This window comes from Onychostruthus taczanowskii, unplaced genomic scaffold, assembly GCF_017590055.1.
Source record: "Onychostruthus taczanowskii isolate IOZ18803 unplaced genomic scaffold, ASM1759005v1 scaffold84, whole genome shotgun sequence".
NCBI classification, from domain to species: domain Eukaryota; kingdom Metazoa; phylum Chordata; class Aves; order Passeriformes; family Passeridae; genus Onychostruthus; species Onychostruthus taczanowskii.
Genome location: NW_024506332.1, coordinates 2870188 through 2892835, shown reverse-complemented (window position 1 = coordinate 2892835; position 22648 = coordinate 2870188). Strand labels below are relative to the sequence as shown.

Sequence of the window (22648 nt, the reverse complement as noted above, 5' to 3'; positions counted from 1 at the left end):
GCCACGTGTGTCCCCATCTTTTGTCATCCCGCTCTGGGGCTGGCCCCGCTGAGCAAGCAGGGGAGGTCCTCGGGTGGCGGGAGGATCCAGAGGGGGGGAGGGTGTGACCCGAGTAGCGAGGGAATCCTGCCCTATCCCCGAGCAGCGGCGGCGGGGCCGGGCGGTGAACCGGACCTGTGGCGTCAATCATTAACCGCGGCCGGCTGGGCGGTGCTGCAGTCGGACGGCGGAGGAGGAGAATCGGCTGTCTCCCCACGTCGGGCGATGGGCTGCCAGGGCTGGGCCGCAGCTCCAGGCCGCAGAGGCCCCGGTGCCGCCGCATCCCCGGCCCGTCCCCTCACGGCGCCCGGCACCGGCACCGGCCTGCTCCGCGCCGCTCCCGCCCCATCCCGCCGCTCCTCGCTCTCCGCACGGCGCATGCGCGCCGCGCCCTGCCCAGCGCCGGCCCGCGGCCCCCCCCCCGCCCGCGCTTTTTCCCCCCTTCCCCCCACTTTCAAACTCGGCGCCGCCGATTGGTTGCCTGCTCTGCCACTCCGCCACTGCGCCAGCGGCCGTTGGCCGGCGCTGCTGGGGAGGCGGGCCCTCCTCCACCCTATATAAGGGGCTGTGGGGCACTGCGCTCCTTCTGCTGCGCCGCGCCCGCCGCACGGACGAGTGTCTGCTGCTGTGCTCGTGTCTCGCCATGGCCAACCCCGTCGTCTTCTTCGACATCGCCGCTAATGGCGAGCCCCTGGGTCGCGTCACCTTCGAGGTGGGCGCGGGAGGCGGCCGGGGAGGGGCGGGGGGCGCCGTTGCCGTTTCCTTGCCGGGCGCGGGGCCGGCCGCGCCGCGCTCGGGCGGCTCCGGGAGCGGCGGCGCGATGCCAGCCCAGGGCGCGCCATCGCCCGAGGGAGTCCGTCCGCACCTGGTCCGGTACCGCTGGTTCCCCGGTACCGCTGGCCGCGCCACCGCCGCCTTCCCGCCGCGCCTCCGCTCCGCCCCGGGGCCGGGGGGGCGCGGCAGTTCCCCCCCACTGCGGGTCGCGGCCGTGGCGGCTTCGCCGCCATTTTATCGCAAGGCCCCCGGAGCATCGGGATGAGCCGCGTCGAGCTCCCGGGCAGTGCTGCCCGAGTCTGGGGATGCCGGCGGGGAGTGCCGGCAACCCGATCACCGCGGGATTGTCGCTGGAGGGCGAGGCATTTGTCACCCCGCCCGGGGCGCAGAGCATCCCTGGCACGGCTGGGCCTGCTCCCGGCGCCGCGCTCCCGCACGGGCGGCGCATCCAGCCCAAAACCCTCCTGAAGCGCTGGGAGGCGGCGCGCGCGCCCCGCCCAGGAAGGCTTCAGGCACATTAATGTTTAATTTAATCCAGGCCAGCGGAACGAGCGCTTCTCTGCCCCGCTGGTGAGATGAGCGATGCCGCAGCTGTTAGTTCAGAGCTTGCGGATAACGGTGTGAGGCGGGGAGGAATCTAGAGCTGCTGGCACGGCTGAGAAGCCCCCACCGCTGGGGGTCCCTGGGCTCTGAGCAGTGTCTGGGGGCATTCCCGCGGTCCGGAGTGGCCTGGGGGAGTGGGGGGCAGTGGCCAGTCATCAGCCCGGATTTGACAAATGCCTTTCTGTCTTTACAGCTGTTCGCAGACAAGGTCCCGAAGACAGCAGGTTGGTAAAGCAACTTTGCCTCCACTGCAACTGCACCAAGCCCTAGTACTGTCCTGAACTCAACAAATACAGCTGTTCACGGTGGGGTTTTATTTCCTTTGCAGAAAACTTCCGTGCTCTGAGCACTGGTGAGAAGGGATTCGGCTACAAGGGGTCCTGCTTCCACAGAATCATTCCTGGGTTCATGTGCCAGGTGCGTGGTGCTCCTGCTGCAGCGGGTGGGTGGGTGGGTGAGGCAGTCTGGAACTCTGGTAGGTTTTGGAGTTGGATGCTGGCAGATTCGGGGTGCAGGTTGGTTCTGCCTTAAGCCTGCACCCACTTCCAGAGTGTTCTTCTGCACCCATGTCCTGAAATGCTGCCTTTTCACAGGGTGGTGACTTCACACGCCACAATGGCACTGGAGGCAAATCCATCTATGGGGAGAAGTTCCCAGATGAGAACTTCATCCTGAAGCACACGGGGCCTGGTATCCTGTCGATGGCCAACGCCGGCCCCAACACGAACGGTTCCCAGTTCTTCATCTGCACTGCCAAGACCGAGTGGTGAGTCGTGGGCCGTGGGAGGAGAATCTCGGGGGTCTCTGGGGATTTCCTCTGCTGGGGGATGTCAGGGACCGGCTGTGAGCGCTGCTTCTCCGGCAGGCTGGATGGCAAGCACGTCGTCTTCGGCCGCGTCAAGGAGGGCATGAACGTGGTGGAGGCCATGGAGCGCTGCGGCTCCAAAGACGGCAAAACAAGCAAGAAGATCACCATCACCGACTGCGGGCAGCTCTCGTAAACCCTGGTGTCACCGACTGACGATTCCCTGGGCAGCCTGGGCAGCACGGCCCCGCTGCAGCTCACCCGCTCCCACCCCGCTCCTGATGTACTGCTGCGTTTCTACTGGGTCACGGTCCCACTGGGCCGCAGTTACCTTCGAGTCTAAATAAAACGAGTTAAACTACGGACGCCGTGGCAGTTCCCTTCTGTGCCCACCTGGGGAGGGCGGGGTGTGGCGCTGGTAGGGGGAGGGAAAAGGTGTTGAGGGGGCAGGAGGAGACCTGTCAGTGGGGTGGTCACACCAGGCACCACAGTAGGATCCAGAGTGAAGGGAGTAAGCTGGTCTGGGCACTGGGGTTCTTGGTGTTTCAGACCCCTAGACCCCCAAAATCCACCCTGCACCCTCCAAATCAACCCCGGGATCATCACAAGCAATCCTTGGGATGCTCCAAATCCACTTAAGGACATCCTGACCCTTCAAATTCACCACAAGATTCCTCCCCCCTCAGACACCATTCCCTGGGACTCCTCTGGCAGCCTCTAAATGTAACCTGGAAACCTCTCCCTCCCAGGAATCCCCCAAACACTGGGACCCTCCAACCCCCTCCAGACCCCCTAAATTCACCCTAGTACACGTCAGAGTGGTTGGGAACCCCAACCCCTCCCCAGGGACCCTCCAATCCCCATTCAATGCCCCCAAACCCACCCCAGGATCCCCCCAAGGAGCCCCTGGGACCCTCCAACCCCTATTCAATGCCCCTGAATCCCTCCAAGGGCCCCCTGGAGTCCCTCACCACCCTCTGGATCCCCCAAATCCAGCCTGAGATGTGCAAACATCTGCTGAGAAGCCCCTGGGACCCCCCCTAAAGACTCCCTGGGACCACCCCTACGGAAAGCCCCCCCTGCACACTGTTCCAGCCCCACCACGTCCTTGCCTTCCCCCCACCACATGGCCTTGTCCTCCCCGGTGTCCTTGTGTGCCTCCTGATGTCCTTGTGTCCACCCATCCCCCAGAGGCGTCCCAGCCTGGATGTCCCCTGTGCCCCTTCCCCTGTGGTGGCACTGTCTCCCTGTCCCATTGGGGGTCCCTAGGGGGCTGTCTCCGTGCCCCCAGGCTATCATTGTGTCCCCTTTCCCCACAGTGGATGTCCCCAGGGGGGTGCCCTCCAAGTCTCCATGCCCAGGATATCCCCAAGATGTCACCCCCTTGTCCCCCCACCTGGGGTGTCCCCAAGGTGTCCCATCCAGTGTGTTCCTGTCCCTGGGGTGTCCCCACAGTCTCCCCAGGGTGACAACCACAGTCTTCCCATGCTCTCTGCATGTCCCCAGGGTGTCCCCAGGGTGATGGGCCCCAGCCCAGGATGTCCCCATGTCTCCCACAGCCCCCTCCATGTCCCCTGTGCCCATCCATCTCGTTCCCACTCCTGTGCCTTCCATGTCCCCCATATCCCCCTCATGTCCCCATGTCCCCCTGTCCCCCTGTGTCTGCTAAGGGTGGTCCAAGGGGGATCCTCCTGTGAGAGAGGGGGGCTGGAAGGGCTCTGTGGGTACTCGGGGGGTGGGGGTGTCCAGAGGGGCTGTGGCAGATCCTGTGGGTTCTGGGGGTGTCTCTAGAGGATTAGGGAGGGATCCCCACGTTGAGACATCCCCCCCCTTCTGCAGTACCCCTCTCGAGGGCCCCCACCATGGCACCCCACAAACTCCCCTAGTGACACATCCCAGGGTGGGGGTCCCCTTCCTGACTTCAGCACCCCTCAGATTATTGGGTCCCCACCTGTAATCATCCCAGGACCCACTCCCTGGAGGGATGTCACCCGCCAAGGGGACATCCCTAGGACTCACACTCTATTGGAGACCTCCCTCGCTACTGCTGGACCCCAATAAATGTCTCTGATCCTCAAATGCTGCTGCCAGAGTGAGGGAAATGGGGGGCAGGCACCCGTGAAGCAGGCTCTGGGTGCAGGGACTTAAGCGGGGGTGGGAGCACCCCCACGAGGGTTGGGATAGGGGATATTTGGGGAGGTGAGGATTTGAGGGGTGAGGCACCCCCAGGGTTGGTGGTTTTTGGGAAATTTCAGTCAGGGTCCCCAAGGGGGAGGAATGAGCGGGTGCACATGGAAAGTTGATGCTAAGAGTTCGGGGGTGAACCCCGTAATTGCAGACCGGGCCTCGGGAGGACAGAGCTTAAAACGTGCCCTTTATAAGGTGGTGTTTGGAGGGGCTTGAGGGGGCACTTTTATAGCGGTGGGGTCATTTTGGGGGTTAGGGATTAGAGGATTTATGGAGGAATCAATGCATCAGCAGGCAGGGATTCTGGGGCAGGGACTACGGGTCTGTTTTATAGAGGATGGGGGGCTGCCTCCAGGGGCGGGGGGGGCACGGCGCCCCTTTATAAAGGCAGAGCGGCCGGTGAGGTTTGATGAAAAACGGGGCTTTGAGCCTCCTGTAGAAGGGCAGAGCCTCACGGGGTGGGTTTTAAGGAGCCCTCTTTACGGGGCTGGCCTTAGGGGCCACTTTTATGCTTGCGGCGGGGGGGGTTGCGGTGGCGGGGCGCGGGCGCCACCTGCGAGGGGCAGGATTTTAGGGGTGGGGCTCCATGGGGCGTGGTTTGGGGGTTCCCCAATATAGGGGAATCCGGACCCCCCTCCCCCCCGCGGGCCATGGCGGTGCTGCTGCTGTGCCTGCTGCTGCTGCTGTCGCTGTCGCTGCTGTCGCGACTGTCGCGGCGCGGCGATGGGCGCGGCCCGCGCTGGGGCGCGCTGCACCTGCTGCACCCGCAGGGGGCGCTGCACCTGAGCCGGCTGGCGCGGCGGCACGGGCCCGTGCTGCGCATGCGCCTGGGGGGCCGCGGTGAGTGAGGGGCCTTAGGGGCCACCCCGAAACTGATCTGACCCTGACCGGACCCCCCAGCCTCCCAAACCCCCTCTCCTTCCTGCTTAGGGTGAGTGGGAACACCCCGAAACTGGCCTGACCCGAACCTACCCGGACCCCCCACCACCCCCCTCTCCCTGCTCCTTAGGGTGAGTGAGGGGACCCCAAAACCGACCCGACCCCAACCTGCCCGGACCCCCCAAACCCCCCTCTCCCTGCTCCTTAGGGGGCACCCCGAAACCGACCTGACTCGAACTTGCCGGACCCCCCAGCCCCCCAAACCCCCTCTCCCTGCTCCTTAGGGGGCACCCCGAAACCGACCTGACTCGAACTTGCCGGACCCCCCAGCCCCCCAAACCCCCTCTCCCTGCTCCTTAGGGACTCTCCGAACCCCCAGCCCTGCCCTTTCCCCCTCCTTGGGGACCTCCCCAACCTTCAGACCTCTCCTCAAACCCCCCAAACCTTTCCTGGGGTCCCGATGCTCCCCCCAAAATCCCACGCCAGGACTCTCCGCTTGCTTTGGGAGCTGCCCCAGTTTTGGAGCACCCCCCCAGCCCCTCCTCTTCCCTCCAGACGTGCTGGTGGCGAGCTCGGTGGCGACCATCCGTGAGGCGCTGGTCCGGCACTGGGGGGACTGGCTGGGGCGCCCCCCCAGTTATCTGGGTATGGGGCCAGGGGAGGCCGGGTGGGCTATGGGGGGGAGGTTGGAGGGGCTCCTGTGGGGTTTGGGGAGTATCCTGTGTGTAGTGAAGCCCTTCGGGGCATTGGGAGTCACTGTGGGGTTTTCTGTGGGGCTTGGGGGGGGTCACTAAGGGTTTGGGGGGGCCTGATGGGCATCCCTATGAGATGGAGGGGAGTGTTATGGGATTTGGAGGGGGTCCCTATGGGGTTGAACATCGGTACTGGAAGGGGTACTGGGGAGGGGGGTTGCCTGGAGGGGCTAGGGCAGTCCCTAGAGCTCTCTGCCCCACCAGCCACACCAGGGTTCCCAGTGGGATTAGGAGGGTCCTATGGAGGAGGCAGCTATGGGGCTGAAGGAGGCTTTACGAGCTAGAGGGGCCCTGTAGAACACCCCTGGTGTACTGGAGCTGGGTCCCTAGAGGGGCTGGGGGGGTTTCTGGGGGTCCCTGACTCCTCCTGCCCAACGCCAGGGTCGCTGGTGTCACGGGGGGGCCGGGACCTGGCACTGGGAGGCCCCTGCCCTGGCTGGCGGCGGCAGCGGGGAGCAGTGCGGGGGGCACTGGCCCGGGCTGGGGGGCGTCTCGGGCCCCTCCTTTGGCTGCAGGGCCGGGAGTTGTGTGAGGTGAGACCCTGAAACGGACTTCTCCCCAAACCGATCCTCCTGCAACCCTGACACCCCCGAAACTGATCCTCCCTGCATCCCAAAGCAGATCCCCACACGTCACTGACCAGCAAAACCCTGCCCCATGTGCCCCAAAACTGATACCTTAAACCCCACTCCCTTCACCCAAACCCCACCCATGCACTGTAACCATGTCCCCTGCATCTGAAAACTGTCCCCCAAACCCTGCCCCCTGCACTCAACCCCCAATCTCTGCATCCCAAACCCTGCACCCACACCACTGTCCCCCAAAACTGACCCACCCAAACCTCACCTTCTGCACCCCGAAAGGGCATTATTCCTGTGAGTCCCCAAAACTCCCTTAGAGCTCTGCACTTCTCTTGTGTGACCCCCTAAGGCAGCCTTAGACTCCCCCTTTATTTCCCCAGGGCTCCCTCTAACCTTCTCTTTCCCCCAGGAGCTGCGTTCCCATGGGGAGGCCCCCCTGGACCCCTTTGAGGTGTTCACCTTCCACACCTGCAGCACCATCGCACGCCTCCTCTTTGGGGACCTGGTGGGGATTTGGTGGGGGGGCAGGATGGAGACAGGGGTTTGGAGAGGACCCCAGCTTTTATGAGGGCCCAGGGGTTTGGGGGGGACCCCTGGGAGTTTGTGGAGGGAACATCCAGCTGTTTGGGGAGGTGGACTGAGCAATTTGCGGGTGGGTGGCAGGGGTTTGGGGGCACACAGGAGTTTGAGGGGACCCCAAGTGTCTGAAATTCTGTTGTGGGGGATCCAGAGAGAACTTGAGTACTGGACAGTACCCAGGTGTGTCCTCCTGCAGGTGCCCCCTCCAGGGGAGCTCCGGGCCTTCTCCCGCTGCCTGGGGGAGCTGCTGCAGGTCTGGGGGCACAGCAGTGTACGGGTGCTTGACCTGCTGCCCCTGCTGCGGGTGAGCCTGGCACCTCCTGTGGGTGGCCTCTGGGGCTGTGGCCTTTTTGCTGCATGAGGGTCTATGGAGCCCTGTAGGGGCAATGAGGGAATTGTGGGGGGCTGCAGGGGGGCTGTGGGCCCTTGGTGGGGGCTGTAGGGCCCTGGGAAGGGCTGTGAGTCTCATGGAGGTTATGTGGCCTGTGGGAGGGATATGGAGCTGGTGGGGTTATATGGGGTTGGGAGTGAGGTTTTAGGATCTGTGTGGGACTGGAGAAGAGTATGGGGGGCTGACAGGGAGCTTATAGGGTCCACAGAGGGCTTGGGTGGTGTCTATGGCACTGGGAAGGGACTGTATAATCCTGGGAGGGGAAGTATGGGGTCTCTATGGGGCTGGACAGGGATTATAGTGTCTGTGTGGGGCTAGGGGGAGTGTTACAGGGTCTGTATGGCGTTGGGGAGCTCTGTGGGCCTGGGAGGGGCAGTTGTGGGGGCTGAGGTGGGGTAAAGTGTCTCTGTGGAGCTGAGGGTGCCTGTAGGACATTGGAGGGGTCTGTATGGCCCGGGGGAGCAGCCATAGGGTTTCTCTGGGGCTCAGGAGACTTATGCAGCATCTCTGGGGGAGCGGAGGGGGTCTCTCTGAGGTCAAAGGTTTCTGGGGGTTGGGGTCCCTATGGAATCTCTGTGCCCAGGCCCTGCCCAACCCGGGATTGCAGAAGCTGCTGCAGCTTGTCCAGCAGCGAGATGCGTTTGTGGAGGCCCAGATCCAGCGGCACCAGGTGGGGAGCTGGGAGCAGCCGGGGGTCAGGGGAGAACTGGGGGTTTGGAAAATACATGGGGGTCTGGAAGGACCCAGGTTCTGGGTGGAAACCAGGAGTTTGGGGGGTACCCAGGGACTTGGGAGCACCCACATATCTTGGGGGAAACAGAGGTTTGGGGGGACCCAAGGGTTGGGAGGAGCTGGGGGTCTGGGGGGGGATGTGGGGTTGGGGAGATGTAAGGCTTGGGGGAGGAACCAGGGGTTTGGGGGTTTGGGAAGGGACTGCTGTGTTTGGGAGCAGCTGGGGATCAGGAGAAACCCCCAGCACGTGTCATCCCTTTGCCAGGCATGCCCCTCCCCTCTCCCGGACACAGTTTTGGGGGCGCTGCTGGGGCGCAGTTCTGGGGCACGGGGGGGCCCCCTGAGCCCCCCCCGGCTGCACATGGCGCTGGTCGACCTGTTCATTGGGGGCACCGAGACCACGGCAGCTGCTCTGGGCTGGGCTGTGGCCTTCCTGCTGCACCGCCCTGAGGTGAAACGCGGCTCCCTCCTGCAGCCCTGGAGGGTCCTGTGTCCCCCCAGGGGTCCCGTGTCCCCACCCACGTCCTATATGTGTTCTGCATGTCCCTCATGTTCCCCTCTCCATGGGGTTCCTGCTGCTGTGCCCCCAGATGATGTGTGGCACCCTGTGTCCCCTGTACAGTGCCAAGGCTCCATGTGGGGGTCCCATATCCCCCGCTGTGTCCTACATGTCCCCCATGTCCTCCTCCCCATGGCTGACACCGTGCCCTTGCACCACCCTGAGGCGCCAACATGGATGTCACAGACATTTCAGAGCTGTGTCTGTGTCCCCACGTGACTCCTTGGTTTGGGGTTGCCGTGGAGGGGTGGCTCAGGGTTAGAGGGTCCCAAGAGACAGATCTGGGGGCTCAGGGGTGTCCCCAAGGAGGCGGGAGGAGCAGGTTTGGGGCGGGGGGGAGTGGGTCCCAGGGCAGGTTTGGGGGTTTGGAGAGATCTGGGGGTTCAAGGGGGTCCTTAAGGGAGAGGCCCAGGCTTGGGGATGGTTTGGGGTCCCAGGGGCAGGTTTGTGAATTGGGGAGGGTCTGGGGTGTCCCCCTGTCATCCCATTGCCACGGCGTGCCCCCGGGATGGCCCCGCTCCCCTGACAGCCCACGGCAGACACACACCTGTGCTCCACCTGCGCAGCTGCAGGCGCGGCTGCGGGCGGAGCTGCAGGGGGCACAGGGACCACCCGGGCCGGGGGACACGGGGCGCCTGCCCCTTCTTCAGGCCACCGTCAGCGAGACCCTGCGGCTGCGACCCCCTGCGCCCCTGGCACTGCCACACTGCGCCCTGCGCCACAGCAGGTACGGGACAGAGCAGGGACAGGGGACAGCGCGGGGACAGGGGACAGAGCGGGGACAGGGGACAGTGCGGGGACAGGGGACAGAGCGGGGACAGGGGACAGAGGACAGAGCAGGGAGAGGGGACAGTGCAGGGACAGGGGACAGCACTGGGGGAGCCCCTGCCAGCCAGACCAGTGAGGGACATCTGAGAGCAACCACTGCAGACCAGTAAGGGTGTCATCAGCAGGGTCCAGGAGACCCCAAACCCCCAAGACCCCTTCAGGTGTCTGAACCCTCCTCAAACATGTGAATCCCCTCTGTCACCCTGGGGTCTCCCCCAAGCCTTGGGGTCCCTCTGAGCCCCTGGGTCACCCCAAACCCCCATGTCTCCCTTCTGAACCCCGAGGTCCAACCTGGGGAACCCCCAGGGAACCCCCAGGTTCCCTCCAAACTTGTGGAGGTCCGCCCCTCAGTCCTGGGTCCCCCATGGCGCCGGGTGCCCCCGAAGGCCTGTGGGTGCCCCCATGCCCCGGGACCCCCAGCGCTGACCCGTCGCCCCCAGAGCGGTTCCTGGCCCCGGGCGCTCCCTCCCGGTCTCTGCTGCCGTTCGGCTGCGGGGCGCGATCGTGCCCGGGGGAGGGGCTGGCGCGGGCCGAGCTCTTCGTGTTCCTGGGGCTGATCCTGCGGGAATTCCGTCTGGAGCCGGGCCCGGCGGGACTGCCGGGGCTGCGGGGGTCGCCGGGCACGGTGCTGCGCTGTCCCCCCTTTCTCGTGCGTATGGTGCCCTGCCAGCCCCCGGGCTCACCCTGACCCTGGCCTGACTCCACTGACCGCTTTATTACTTTTCTGAACACCCTGTGACTCACCTGAGTGTTTTTTTGACCATTGCTGAATACACCTGACTTCACCTGACACTGCCTGAACCTGGCTGACCGTGACCCCCTGACTGACCCCACCTGACCTCGGCCTCACCCCTGCCAACCCTGTGCCTCACCTTGACACCGGCTGTGACCCCAGCTGTGACCCTCCCTAACCCCACCCGACCCTGCTTGAACCCTGCGTGACTCCATCCCAACTCTCCTGCCTCCCCCTGATCCATGGGCGCCCCCATTCAACACCCCTGATGCCAGGCTCAGTGCAGTGTGGGAGGACCCCATTCACCTCTTCCTAATAAAATTTGTACTTTTGACCCCACCCCGCAAGTCCCGGCTCTTCCTGGGACCCCCAAAACCTCCGGAACGCCCGAAGCCCAGCCTTTCCCCCCACACCACAGCCGCAACCCTCGGACAGCATCAGGGGATACCGGTGTGGCTGGTTTGCCCTTCCCCGCCCCGCAAAGCCCCTGCCCGGAGAGGCTGCGGTCCGGTTCGGGCTCGCGGTCCGGTTCGGGCTCGCGGTCGGTTCGGGCTCGCGGTCGGTTCGGGCTCGCGGTCCGGTTCGGGCTCGCGGTCCGGTTCGGGCTCGCGGTCGGTTCGGGCTCGCGGTCCGGTTCGGGCTCGCAGCCCTGCGAGGCGCGGCCGCTGCCGCCGCTCTGCGCGGGGCGCTGGCTTCCGCCGGTCCGCCTGGCAACAGGTGACTCGAAGCGTGAAGCGCTCTGATTGGCCGAGGGCTGGCGTGCCTGGCAAGCGATACATCTGATTGGCTTGGAGCTGTTGAGGGCGGGAGGGGAGTGCGGCGCCGTGCCCTGAGGGCTGTGGGCGCTGCGCGGGGAGTGCCCGCTCCGAGCCTGCCGAGGAGCGCTCCCCCCGACCAAAAACGAGGGAGAGAACCGAGGAGGGGCAGGGAGGGGACGAGACCGCCCGCGCCCTCGAGTCCTATGCTCCAAATGGGGACAACAGCAAGGGAGGGGTAGGCACGGCAAGGGAACGGAAGGGTTGGTCGGTGAGGAAAGGCGAAGGACGGAGAGGCAATTCAAGGGGCCAGCAACATAAGGCAAGGCAAGCGTGAGGTAGGTAAGGCAAGGAAAGGGAAGGGTAAGAAACGCTAGGGTTAAACAAGGCAAAACAACAGAGGGGAAGGCAAGGCAAGGGAACGGAGGGTTGGTAAAGGCAACGCAAGCAAAGGGAGCGGCAGGCAAGGGAAAGCAAGGCAAGGCAAGGGGAGGCACTGGAAGCCAAGATAAAATGGAGGGGTAGGCCAGGTAAGGCAGTGCAAGGCAACGCAGGGGTTGTTACCTGAACTATCCAGCTGTAGGATAAATGTTCAAAAGAAACATTGGACCCTTAAGGGAAGAGTCTGTCACCCTCTGTAAAACTCAAGGGGAGAACAAGGCTCAAAAGACAGCTCTCCATGCTGCCGGCACCTGCTGCTGGAAACGGCGTCGCGGGGCGCGCTCCGGTGGACACGGGGATGCGCAGGGGCGGAACAGCAGCCCGCGGTGCCGCGCCTGTCCCGGGACCCCCACCCCGGCGGGTGCCGCCAGCAGCCCCCGCTCCATCATCCCTGCAGCACCGCCCCATCATCCCCACAGCCCCCGCTCCATCATCCCCGCAGCACCGCTCCATCATCCCCCACCGCTCCCGCTCCATCATCCCCGCAGCCCCCGCTCCATCATCCCCGCAGCCCCCGCTCCATCATCCCCACCATCCCTGCTCCATCATCCCCACCGCCCCTGCTCCATCATCCCCCATAGCTCCATCATCCCCGCAGCCCCCGCGTCCCGGTGACATAACTCAGGTTTCCCACAGGGTGATTTGCGGAACTATTCCACTTTTACTCCACAACTAGTAAAAGTCGTGAAGTAGATTTGTATCTTTATTCAGCGCCGAGGCACGCAGGATGGATCCTTAAAGAACATGTGTGCCCTCCGAGAGTCCAGCCCCCCCTTTGTCCCCCAGCCTGTTGCATACGCATTAAGTTTCGCAATAGGCTCATGCATATTCATGGAATTACAATTAGTTTGTATCAGTCCTTGAGCAGAGACCTCTGGTTGTCCATTGTCTCCTGCAGCCTCAGTTTTGGCTTGCTTCTTGTTTCAAGGTCCAAGGGGCCCCTCTTATCTTCCTCTAGCTTGGAAGTTCACATTTCTTTCACCTTGTTCGAGGCAGTTTTGTGAGGTACAGGCTTTTTCGAACACAGCAAACTTAACAGACTAAACAAGTTAATTCAAAACAACACACTCCACCTAAATCTGAAACGCATTTCTAACCCAAGTTAATTCCTAATGTCTCAGCAGGAGATGAGGGATTTTTTAGAACTATTGAGGGTAATTTTAGGACTTTTTTATGAGTATTTTTTGAGGGAATTTTTAGGGTTTTATCAGGGCATTTTAATTTTTGGGGTAGAAGGAAAGTCTAGCACCCCATTGTTTGAGAGGCAGACGAAGGGCAGTGTAGGGGAGGGAACCCCTCCCCACGGGACCTTTCTTCACCTCACCCCCCAATCCAAGGTCTGGCAGCCCCCCGTGTGAGCAGCTTGTCCAGAGGGGCTAACGGGGCCATCCCAAGTGTCCCTCCAGGAGATACGGATGCAGAATCCAGCAGGGGTTATTATTGCAAAACTCTTTTTAGCTAGAAGCAGAAAGTTCCTGTCAAACAGCAACATCCTTAAAGCTTTAATTCGAAGCTTTAAGGATGTCAAGCTTCTCATTTATAACATTCGTTACAAATATAGATACATATATTTTAACATTCCTTATATATATATTTATATATATATATATTTATATTAGCTATAAATATATATATTCGACGCAGCTGACGGCACCTGAAGCCCGTGACACTTGGCTACTGGGCAGATAGAGCCGCGATGATGCCAAGCCGTGAGGAGGGCCAGTGACACAGCACACTAACGCGGAGCAGCACCCCGGGCACACCGAGCGCCGCGGCTCCGCCCGCGCACCGCCACCGGACGCGGCGTGACGCCACTGCCGGGACCGCCTCCGTGCGACGGCCGCGTCCCTTCCGTGCGACCGCGTCCCTTCCGTTCGACCGCCGCTTCTTCCGTGCGACCGCCACTCCTTCCGTGCGATCGCCGCTCCCTCCGTGCGACCGCCGCGTCCCTTCCGTGCGACCGCCGCTCCTTCCGTGCGATCGCCGCTCCCTCCGTTCTACCGCCGCCTCCTTCCGTTAGACCTCCGCTCCTTCCGTGCGATCACCGCGTCCCTTCCGTGCGACCGCCGCCTCTCTCCGTGCGACCGCCGCTCCCTCCGTTCTACCGCCGCCTCCTTCCGTGTGACCGCCGCCTGCAGCTCCGGCGGGGCTCCGTGCCGGTGCCGGCCATGAGCAAGCGCAAAGCCCCCCAGGAGAGCCCCAACGAAGGCATCACCGACTTCCTCACCGGTAGGTGCGTGCGCTCGGTCGGCTCCGTGGGTGGGAAGGGCCGCGGCCCGGCCGCTCTCACCGCGGTTCTCCCGCAGAACTGGCCAACTACGAGCGCAACGTGAACCGGGCCATCCACAAGTACAACGCGTACAGGTACCGCTGCCCTCCCGCCGCGGCCCCGGCCCCGTGCCCGTGCCGGGCCCCTGCCCGTTCGGGCGCTGACCGGCCCTGTTCCGCAGGAAAGCGGCCTCGGTCATTTCTCGGTATCCGAGCAAGATCCAGAGCGGGGCTGAAGCCAAGAAGCTGGTAGGTGCTCGTGTCCGGGTGTGGGGCAGCCGGAGCGGGGGTGAGGTGCCGGGGAAACGTGGGGGCAGCCCCGGTTCTGCCAGCGCCTCCTTCCCTGCCCCAGTCAGAGTTCGGGGACACGGACTGGGGGGGTTTCAGAGCTGGAACTGGGCATCCCATCTGAGCCTCTGCCTGTAAAAATGTCTTTCCTCTTTGCTCTGTTATCCCTTTGTTAATTAAGAGATCTTGAGCAGTAAGAATCAAAGCCCTGTTCAAACTTAATGCTTCAGGGAAACTTGATCTAGCCCTATAGCCCTTGCATTACAGTGTTTATGCCTTGAATTCTTGTGCTCTTTTACGGTCTAATATTTTATTGTGGTCCTGGGTGCCCCACAGTTCTTTCTGGACTCTAAATTCTAGGGAGTTTTCCTTGCTGGTGCCTCCTTCCCTGCCCCAGTCAGAGTTCGGGGACACGGACTGGGGGGGTTTCAGAGCTGGAACTGGGCATCCCATCTGAGCCTCTGCCTGTAAAAATGTCTTTCCTCTTTGCTCTGTTATCCCTTTGTTAATTAAGAGATCTTGAGCAGTAAGAATCAAAGCTTTGTTCAAACCTATCAAACTTGATCTAGCCCTGTAGCCCTTGCATTACAGTGTTTATGCCGTTTATATTGTACCCTTGAATTCTTGTGCTCTAATATTTTATTGTGGTCTTGGGTGCCCCACAGTTCTTTCTGGACTCTAAATTCTAGGGAGTTTTCCTTGCTTCCCGCAGATAATGACTTTAAGTGATGTTTAAATTAACTTGTTTGTACTCGCCCCCAATATTTAGGATGGAGTGGGTGCAAAAATAGCTGAAAAGATAGATGAGTTCTTATCCACTGGAAAACTACGTAAATTGGAAAAGGTGGGTATCTTTCTCCTGTTCTGTATTTCTCAATAGCTGCTTTTACTGATAACTTGCAAAAAAGCTTGTTTGCTCTGCACATTTCTGTTGTTGTCCCTGGACAGTCTTAGGGGTGGTGAACAGAGGAGTGTAGGGTAAGTAGAAATCAGGGACTGAGAAGCTCAGCGTGCAGGTCTTCTGTCAGAAGTGGAAATCTGTTGCTGGAAGGCTGTGGAATTTTGTGCTTTGTGCCTGCTGTGCTCCTTAGCATGGCCAGTTGGGTGGTTTTCAGGCTGGGTACATGTGGCAATATTGTGATGCACCATACTGCCCTTGGTACTGTTCTGCAGTGACTTGTGCAAGCCAGAGTCTGACTAAGCTGTTTTGTCTTCTTAATGCTTCTTTTTGTTTGCTTATTGCAAATAGAGTAAAGAAATATTTGGGTTTTACTGTTTTGTTTTTGTAGATTCGACAAGATGATACAAGTGCTTCCATCAATTTCCTGACACGAGTCACTGGCATTGGGTAAAAGTTTCTTGGGGTGTTTTTAGGGCTTTTTTTCCCTTCTGTTAGTTTGATAGACTTATGAATAGAATTTGGATGATTGCACATAATGAAGAGAATGAGCCTGAGCTGCCCACACTGACACACTGTAGTCATGTTTATGAGATTGAATGAGACAAAAGGGTACAGAATGATGAATTACAGACTTCGTGGTAGAGGAGTGGAAGTGGGAAGTTTCCTGAGAGAGGAAGGAGAGAGGTGCAGGTCAAGAATGGAACTGTGGAAGTGAGACTCTGGCCTCAGGGTTTTTGTAAAAGGAGAAGCAGAGCCTTGAAGGAGGCAACAAAACAAAAACAAACAAATAAAAAAAACCCACAAGAACTCTGCTGCAATGTTATTGTGCATTTGGTATTACTGTCTGAAGCAATATTGCCTATTTGCTGTGACTTTTTAAATTTCTTACAATTATACATCACTGTATAGTTATAACAATGCTAAAAAAATGTGCAGGCCAGGCTTTGGATCTCTGCTGACCAAAAGCATAAACTGGTAATGAGTATGCTGAAAAAAAAGTAAGCATCACAAGCCACCTCAGTCTTAGGTTTAAGAACCTCCACAGCTGTAAATAATTCTGATATCCTGTTCAGTGTGGTAAGGTTCTTGCTGTTCCTGATGCCACATTGCCTTGTCTCTTTGCAGTCCTGCTGCTGCTAGGAAGTTTGTCGAGGAAGGAATTAAGACTTTGGAAGGTAAGTGTGAATAGTTCACACTCCAGTGATCTTTTTTTCTGTCAATCTGCCTCTTCTGCAGTGGTAGCATATATGCCCCAGGCTTTTAGGGGGGTGTGTAAGATGCTAAAGCTAGTAGAAAGGCTTAAGGTACTTCATACATATCCAGAGTAAAGTATGTGCAGGTTACATGGAAGGTAACAAAGATTTTGGTTGTTTGGTGGTCTGTTAATTCTTGTTGGAAGTGCTCTGTGCATTTGTGGTCGTCCTATCAGCTGCTGTGTAGGTAGTTTGAAATTCCCTCCTTTGAGGTTGTATTCTCCTTACATATCCTTTACATGCATCATCTTTGCCTTGATGGAAACTTACTCTAAGATTTTTAGTCCTCAGTTAACTATTTTGTTTGGACTTTTTTTCTAGATCTAAGAAAAATTGAGCACAAGCTGACCCATCACCAGCGAATTGGGTTGAAGTAAGCTTTCTTGGGTGCAAGTGCTTGGTGTTTCTAATCACTGCCTCAGACACCAGGATTAATGGAAGGTTACACAGGCTGAGTGAAGTTCTCTTCTCTCTGTGCTCTACCTGCCTTTCAGCAGTTATTTAGAGCTTTTGTTCCATTCAGAGGGAAGTTAATTTCAAGTGACTTCCTCAGTTAGCTCGTGGAGAATCACTTTAGTGAGGTTGTGGAGCTGTTTCTTCACAATCTGCAGAGAAGTGGCCCAGGCTGGTTTTTTATGTGCTGTGAACAAGGTAACCTTTGCATGTCTGAGCTTGAGAATGCTGCACAGAATGTGTGTCTGTCCCTCAGTATTCATCCTCAGTATTCAGGCCAGTAAGTTAGTATTCTTTCCTCTGATACATATTTAATTGACTAAAATTTTAAGATGCTGCCCCTGCCACTCTTTCGGACACTTCTATTTTTATATTTGCAGATACTTTGAAGATTTTGAGAAAAGAATCCCGAGGGAAGAAATGCTGCAAATGCAGGTAAAAATCTCATTGTTAAGGATGTGATGTACTGATGGCCAGTGGATGACTGGCCACCTCTAAACACACTTCTTTCCTTTTTACATAGGAAATTGTGCTCCAGGAGATAAAGAAACTGGACCCAAACTACATTGCTACAGTCTGTGGCAGTTTTAGGCGAGGTTGGTACTCTGTGATCTTACCTTTATTTTGGGATAACAAGCAATACAAGTCACTCTGTGTGTTGTTCTTGACAGACTTTGTGCTGGAGCCTGGCCTTTCCTGTTGGTGTTGTCTTGACTAGCTGGTTCAGGGATGAGACACCCACATAAATCCTTGCTTCTCCATCCTTCCCCCATAAAGAGTAGTATCTTGTAAGGTGGATTGTTTGCTCTGCTTTTATATTACCAACATTTGTGTTTCACTGCTGTGGAGTACAGCAAGAAATTCTTGGCTGTTTTCTTCTGTATGGAGAATATCAACTTCTGATGAAAGAACAAGATTGTTTCACTTTGTTTTTTGTTCTGCTAGTATCTCTGACAGTGACCATTCCCTGGCAGAAAACCATGTTTATGAGAAGATGTACATTCAGCAGCATTAGGATACTTTGCCACACACAGAAGGATTTTTCTTTGCTTCTTTCTTGCCTAGGTGCAGAGTCAAGTGGTGATATGGATGTTCTCCTAACCCATCCCAGTTTCACATCTGAATCATCCAAACAGGTGCCTTTCTCAGATGCCAGGGGTCAGAACTGTACATTGCACACAGTCTCAGGCTTGTATTGCAGCTTTTTGTGGTTCTGTATTTACTGTAATATTGAACTTCTCTCTTGGATCACCCTGTTTATTTTGAGGAGTTATAATTACTTCTCAGGTCCATATATTATGTTGTGTTTCTCTTGCAGAACTAGTCAATATATTTGTTTTTACCTTTCTCTCCTTCCTCTTCCTGTCATACATATTCCCCCACCCCCTTGAATTCATGTGCTTTAATAATGCAGAACTCTAAAGCTAGCTGGATTGAAGCTAGACTGACTATTTCTTTATGTAGCCATAATCATTTAGATGATAGGAAACTGTCCTGCTGCCCTTGTAATCTTTTGGGACTAACTCTGAAGTAGTATTAATAACACTGGTTTTTCTGTTGTTTTTTTTTTTTTTTTTTAGTTGTGTTCCTTCTATAGATTCATTGTTTAAAAGCTGAATTAGATTTGTCATTTCCAAGTAAAGGCTGTCTCACTTTGGGGGTATTGGTGGAAATTGTTTTTATCTTGCACAACTGTAATTTTATTAGCTTTTTCCCAGTATTATTGTTACATTTTTTTCCATTTGGGTCAAATTTAATGTAGAATACTACATATAATTATGATGATGTCCTGTACTTATAGAGCCTCTGTCTAGTAAATAGGTAAGATATTCTTGTTATTTGTGGAGTAATTTCTTCTTCTTTGTTACCATTGTTCCTAGTCAAAACTTCTGCATCAGGTTGTAGAGCAGCTGGAAAAAGTCCACTTTGTCACAGATATGCTGTCTAAAGGTGACACCAAATTCATGGTAAGAGCCTTTTTTGGTGGTGAAGGATGTCGTGGGGGGATTACTTTTCCTGACAGAAGCTAGGATGAATACAACTGCTTGGGCTGCTGGAGCTGGGGGTGATGTGTGTCTGTTTTTTTAATTGTTCTGCTTGCACCTCAAAAGAATTTCCTGCAGGTTTCTCTTAGGGAATACCTTATGGCAAGATTTCAGTATTAGAAGGTGTACAGATATTTGTGTAGTTCTGAACCTTGCTGACATAACCTTCATCACATCATGTCACTTGTGTCTGTATTGCTGGATGTTTCCTGGAACCTCAGCACAACATCACTTCTTCAGCTGTGCACCAGTGACCACTTCTGTAATTGTGTCCTCAGGATCTTGGAAACATTTAGCTTTGATCTCAGAACTACGTTTACCTGATTTTGTCTAATATATAATATACTTTTGTCTCCTTTTTTGCCTGTTTTGCTGCAGAACAGATTAAATAGATAAGCTACTAGATTTAGGATATAATAGGGATTATGTGGGATGCCTAAAGCAAGCAATGAATTACAAGAACAGTAATTTTTTAGATCCCATGCTGACAGTGCCAGGCTTTTTTTCTTTTCTTAACCTGCTGATATTCATGCTTACTGAAAAGCCTGATAATAATGAGGACAGGGAAATGAGGATCCTTCCTGGTGCAATAAAAATTCAAGAAGCAGTTCTGTGCCACACTGAACAACAGTTCTCACAACAGTGTAAGGTGGTGTTTCACTGTATTCTGATATCTGGATGTTCTAGCTCAGCAGGGATTTAACTTTGCTTTCCAGGATGGCTGAGGATTGTTTAGGGGTGGGGTGGTTCTCAGATCTGTTTAATTTCATCTGAATTTCTCGCTTGCCTTAATTCCTCCCAGGGTGTCTGTCAGCTGCCAGATAAAGAAGATGGAACAGCTTATCCACATCGCAGAATTGATATCCGGTACTGCCTAACCCCCAGCCCAAGCCCCTAGTTCAGCTCTCTGCTCCAATTTTTTCATTCTAATCTACTACCATGTTCAGAACATGGCATTTATTAGGTTTCTAAAGCCTTTGCAGTGTGGCAGCCACTGGACAAACTGCTGGTAGTTACAACAGGTTATTAGCAATAATTTGCTTCAAATCATGATATTCTGTTCAGATTCAGAATCGTGTCCTGTTTTATCATCCTGCTTTGACACTGGTTCTTGGCAGGAGTGCAAGCACCATAACCAGGTAGTGGCTGAACAGCAGTAATTTCTGGGTAAGGGTAGATGTGCTGAACCTTTCTTTCACGTGCATTTCCCTTCCCTTTGGCATCTGGCTTGTGGGAAAATTGAATGTATGGATTTGCAGGAATACAAAGTAAACCTACACGTGGCTGAACTAGTGAATTTTAAATGGCCTGCCCTTCCCTTTGGCATCTGGCTTGTGGGAAAATTGAATGTATGGATTTGCAGAATGTAGACACAGGAATACAAAGTAAACCTACACATGGCTGAACTACAGAATTTTAAATGGCCTATTACTTCTTTGTTGTGTATTTATTCCAAGTCTTCTCTTCTGCTTTTTGTTCTAGGCTCATCCCAAAAGATCAGTATTACTGTGGTGTGCTGTATTTCACAGGAAGTGATATATTCAACAAGAACATGAGAGCTCATGCTCTGGAAATGGGCTTCACAATCAATGAGTACTCAATACGCCGCTTGGGCGTTACTGGTCAGTCTGAGTTTTTGCACAGAGTGTTCTTTCTAGTTGTGTGATCACCTTCAGTTGGTTGCAGTTGTTTTGGAAGCACTTCTGATAAATGCTGTGGTTTGTGGAATTTTTCACAGTGCCCTTTTTGATGTTGGGCACTGTTGCAGCAAGGAGGGGGAGCTATTTACATACAGGCAGCTCTGTGGCACAGAGTTACCTCTTTGGGCCTCCTAATCTACTTAAAGTCTCAATGATTTAAAGATTTTTTTTTTTCTGTGCTGTGCACAGCACATATTTGGTTTCCTGCTCTTCACAGGGTCCTTCAGTTTCTTTGCTTTGGAGGAGAGGTGACTATATATACCCACACACAATTATAAATTTATTTAACTGCATAACCACATGGCCCCAAAGTTAATTCATGACCTTATTTCCTTTAACACTAATAAGAATCAGTATGTAAACACTATGAAAATTTTGCAGAGGGTGGGGAGATCATTCTGGGTGAGTTCTTCAGGTTTTTTAACTACAGCAATTTTGTTTTAATCTTGCCATGCATTTGGCATTTCTGAATGGTACAGACTTTCCACCTTTCAAACATCCTGTGTAATTTCCTTGCAGGAGTTGCTGGAGAGGCCCTGCCAGTAGAATGTGAAAAAGACATCTTTGACTACATCCAGTGGAAATACCGAGAGCCAAAGGACCGGAGTGAATAACTGACTGCTTGTCTGGGTTCATAGCCTACACAGATGTTTTTATAGCTTCTTACAAAGATCTGAAAGTGCACAGTCTTACTTTGAATGTTACTTGAAAAACTCTGTATTACTGATGTCTAAAGCAAGTCCATGGTGCTTGAACAGAACAGAATGTGTCGTGAACAATAAATCCTGTGAGATTCCATTTTCATACAGGCACAGAATAATTTGGGTCGGTGGGGACACCTAAATGTCATGTAGTCCAGTCCCCCTGCCACGAGCAGAGCCATCTTTAACTAGAGAAGATTGCTTAGAGCCACTCCAATGTGACCTTGAATGTTTGTGGGGATGGAGCATCCCACATCTCTCTCTGTGTATCTTACATATCTGTAGATCCCAGAATGAAAATGCACAGGCTATATCATGAAGAACTCCTGAAGAGCACTAATTTCCAGCTACTCTCTGTCTCCTCACACCTGTGTTAAGTGTGTTGGTGAAATGCTGAAGCTCATGAGTTGCTCCTGTGTACTTCCTTCTAAAATCTTTCAGTATGGGCTGTGTGCCAGGGTGGCCATTCTCCTGCTGCATGTGAATTTTGTTGCTGGCTGTGTTGTACTATTGATTGCAGTGCTCTGTGTTCCATTTGCCTTGCTCTGATTAATTGATGCATTGCTACTGCTCCTGTAGATTCAACCTGCCCTTTTTTTTGTGTGCAAACCTGTCAAATCTTATTTTGCACCTCCCCTCCAGTTGTTGGGAAAGGGAATGAGTACTTTGGTCTCTTCAAGAATGCATTACTAGTTGTACTTGGGACAGGGATTCTGATGGTTAGATTTTTTTTTTAAATATAATTTTCAAAGTAGTAAGCTACTAGCTTCCATGTGTTACAGAGCATGAGCATGGAATTTAGTGCTGCTGCTCTATTTGAATACTGTGTCTTATTTTCATCTCGCTTAAGCTTGCAGAACAACTCCATTTTCAACTTGTTATACAAGGAGAGTTGATCAATCTTAGTAATAGAGGTTACAGGCTGATGCTCTTACTTATCTATTTATTTTCTCCCATTTTTCTTGTTAGGAGTTTTAATTAATTTCTGGGAGTGTTCCCTGGTGCTAATGCATGCAGTAGTATGTAAGAAAACTAGAAGTTAACTTGGTACTATATGAAGTATTTTGATGCCTCATTGTAAAAATAGACACCCAGCTGATAAATATTTAGTATTTTCTTCTTCAGTAACCAGTAGGAATAAACAAATGGAATATTCCATCATGAATGTGTAGTGGCATTTGATTATTGTTTTATTTGCTGTCATTCCAGAAGATCAAAAAGCATTTACCACGTTTACAAATGTTTCCTGGGCAGCACAAAGCATTGCCCTGATGCATTCTCCATCCTCCTCAACAGGTAGGCCAGAAGACTGCTTTGTCTTTTGTCAACAAACAGAATTTGTTGGCTTTGCAGTCCTCTCTCCATAAAACTGCAAATTCTTCTATGTGCAAGAAACCAAAA

The 22648-nt window shown here is 55.0% G+C and overlaps 3 protein-coding genes across 3 annotated transcripts; all 3 read left to right on the top strand.

The window, feature by feature from the left end:
- Positions 1-605: 605 nt before the first annotated feature.
- Positions 606-2583, top strand: PPIA (peptidylprolyl isomerase A). The gene is made up of 5 exons (XM_041424807.1): positions 606-751; positions 1610-1640; positions 1745-1833; positions 2010-2182; positions 2282-2583. The coding sequence occupies exons 1-5, from the start codon at positions 683-685 to the stop codon at positions 2415-2417; spliced, it is 498 nt and encodes a 165-aa protein (XP_041280741.1). The 5' UTR covers positions 606-682; the 3' UTR covers positions 2418-2583.
- Positions 2584-5058: 2475 nt separating this feature from the next.
- Positions 5059-10771, top strand: LOC121346758 (steroid 21-hydroxylase-like). Its single transcript, XM_041424838.1, has 9 exons — positions 5059-5248; positions 5843-5932; positions 6421-6572; positions 7030-7125; positions 7396-7503; positions 8174-8260; positions 8588-8773; positions 9448-9604; positions 10027-10771. The coding sequence occupies exons 1-9, from the start codon at positions 5059-5061 to the stop codon at positions 10395-10397; spliced, it is 1437 nt and encodes a 478-aa protein (XP_041280772.1). The 3' UTR covers positions 10398-10771.
- A 2897-nt stretch (positions 10772-13668) lies between these two features.
- On the top strand, positions 13669-22412 carry POLB (DNA polymerase beta). Its single transcript, XM_041424879.1, has 14 exons — positions 13669-13867; positions 13945-14002; positions 14089-14155; positions 14964-15038; positions 15484-15542; positions 16221-16270; positions 16670-16721; positions 17182-17236; positions 17325-17397; positions 17867-17937; positions 18682-18768; positions 19649-19713; positions 20329-20468; positions 21066-22412. Exons 1-14 carry the CDS (start codon positions 13807-13809, stop codon positions 21158-21160), a joined length of 1008 nt encoding a protein of 335 aa, XP_041280813.1. The 5' UTR covers positions 13669-13806; the 3' UTR covers positions 21161-22412.
- Positions 22413-22648: the final 236 nt, after the last annotated feature.

Excerpts from the sequence above, each read along its gene's own strand:
- PPIA (XM_041424807.1), top strand. The coding sequence starts at position 683 with ATGGCCAACCCCGTCGTCTTCTTCGACATCGCCGCTAATGGCGAGCCC. Across the intron at positions 752-1,609 it reads TGGGTCGCGTCACCTTCGAG|CTGTTCGCAGACAAGGTCCC; the intron begins GTGGGCGCGGGA and ends CTGTCTTTACAG. Across the intron at positions 2,183-2,281 it reads TGCACTGCCAAGACCGAGTG|GCTGGATGGCAAGCACGTCG; the intron begins GTGAGTCGTGGG and ends CTTCTCCGGCAG.
- LOC121346758 (XM_041424838.1), top strand. The coding sequence starts at position 5,059 with ATGGCGGTGCTGCTGCTGTGCCTGCTGCTGCTGCTGTCGCTGTCGCTG. Across the intron at positions 8,774-9,447 it reads TCCTGCTGCACCGCCCTGAG|CTGCAGGCGCGGCTGCGGGC; the intron begins GTGAAACGCGGC and ends CCACCTGCGCAG. Across the intron at positions 9,605-10,026 it reads ACACTGCGCCCTGCGCCACA|GTTCCCTCCAAACTTGTGGA; the intron begins GCAGGTACGGGA and ends GGGAACCCCCAG.
- POLB (XM_041424879.1), top strand. The coding sequence starts at position 13,807 with ATGAGCAAGCGCAAAGCCCCCCAGGAGAGCCCCAACGAAGGCATCACC. Across the intron at positions 15,039-15,483 it reads AACTACGTAAATTGGAAAAG|ATTCGACAAGATGATACAAG; the intron begins GTGGGTATCTTT and ends TTGTTTTTGTAG. Across the intron at positions 17,398-17,866 it reads CTGTGGCAGTTTTAGGCGAG|GTGCAGAGTCAAGTGGTGAT; the intron begins GTTGGTACTCTG and ends TTTCTTGCCTAG.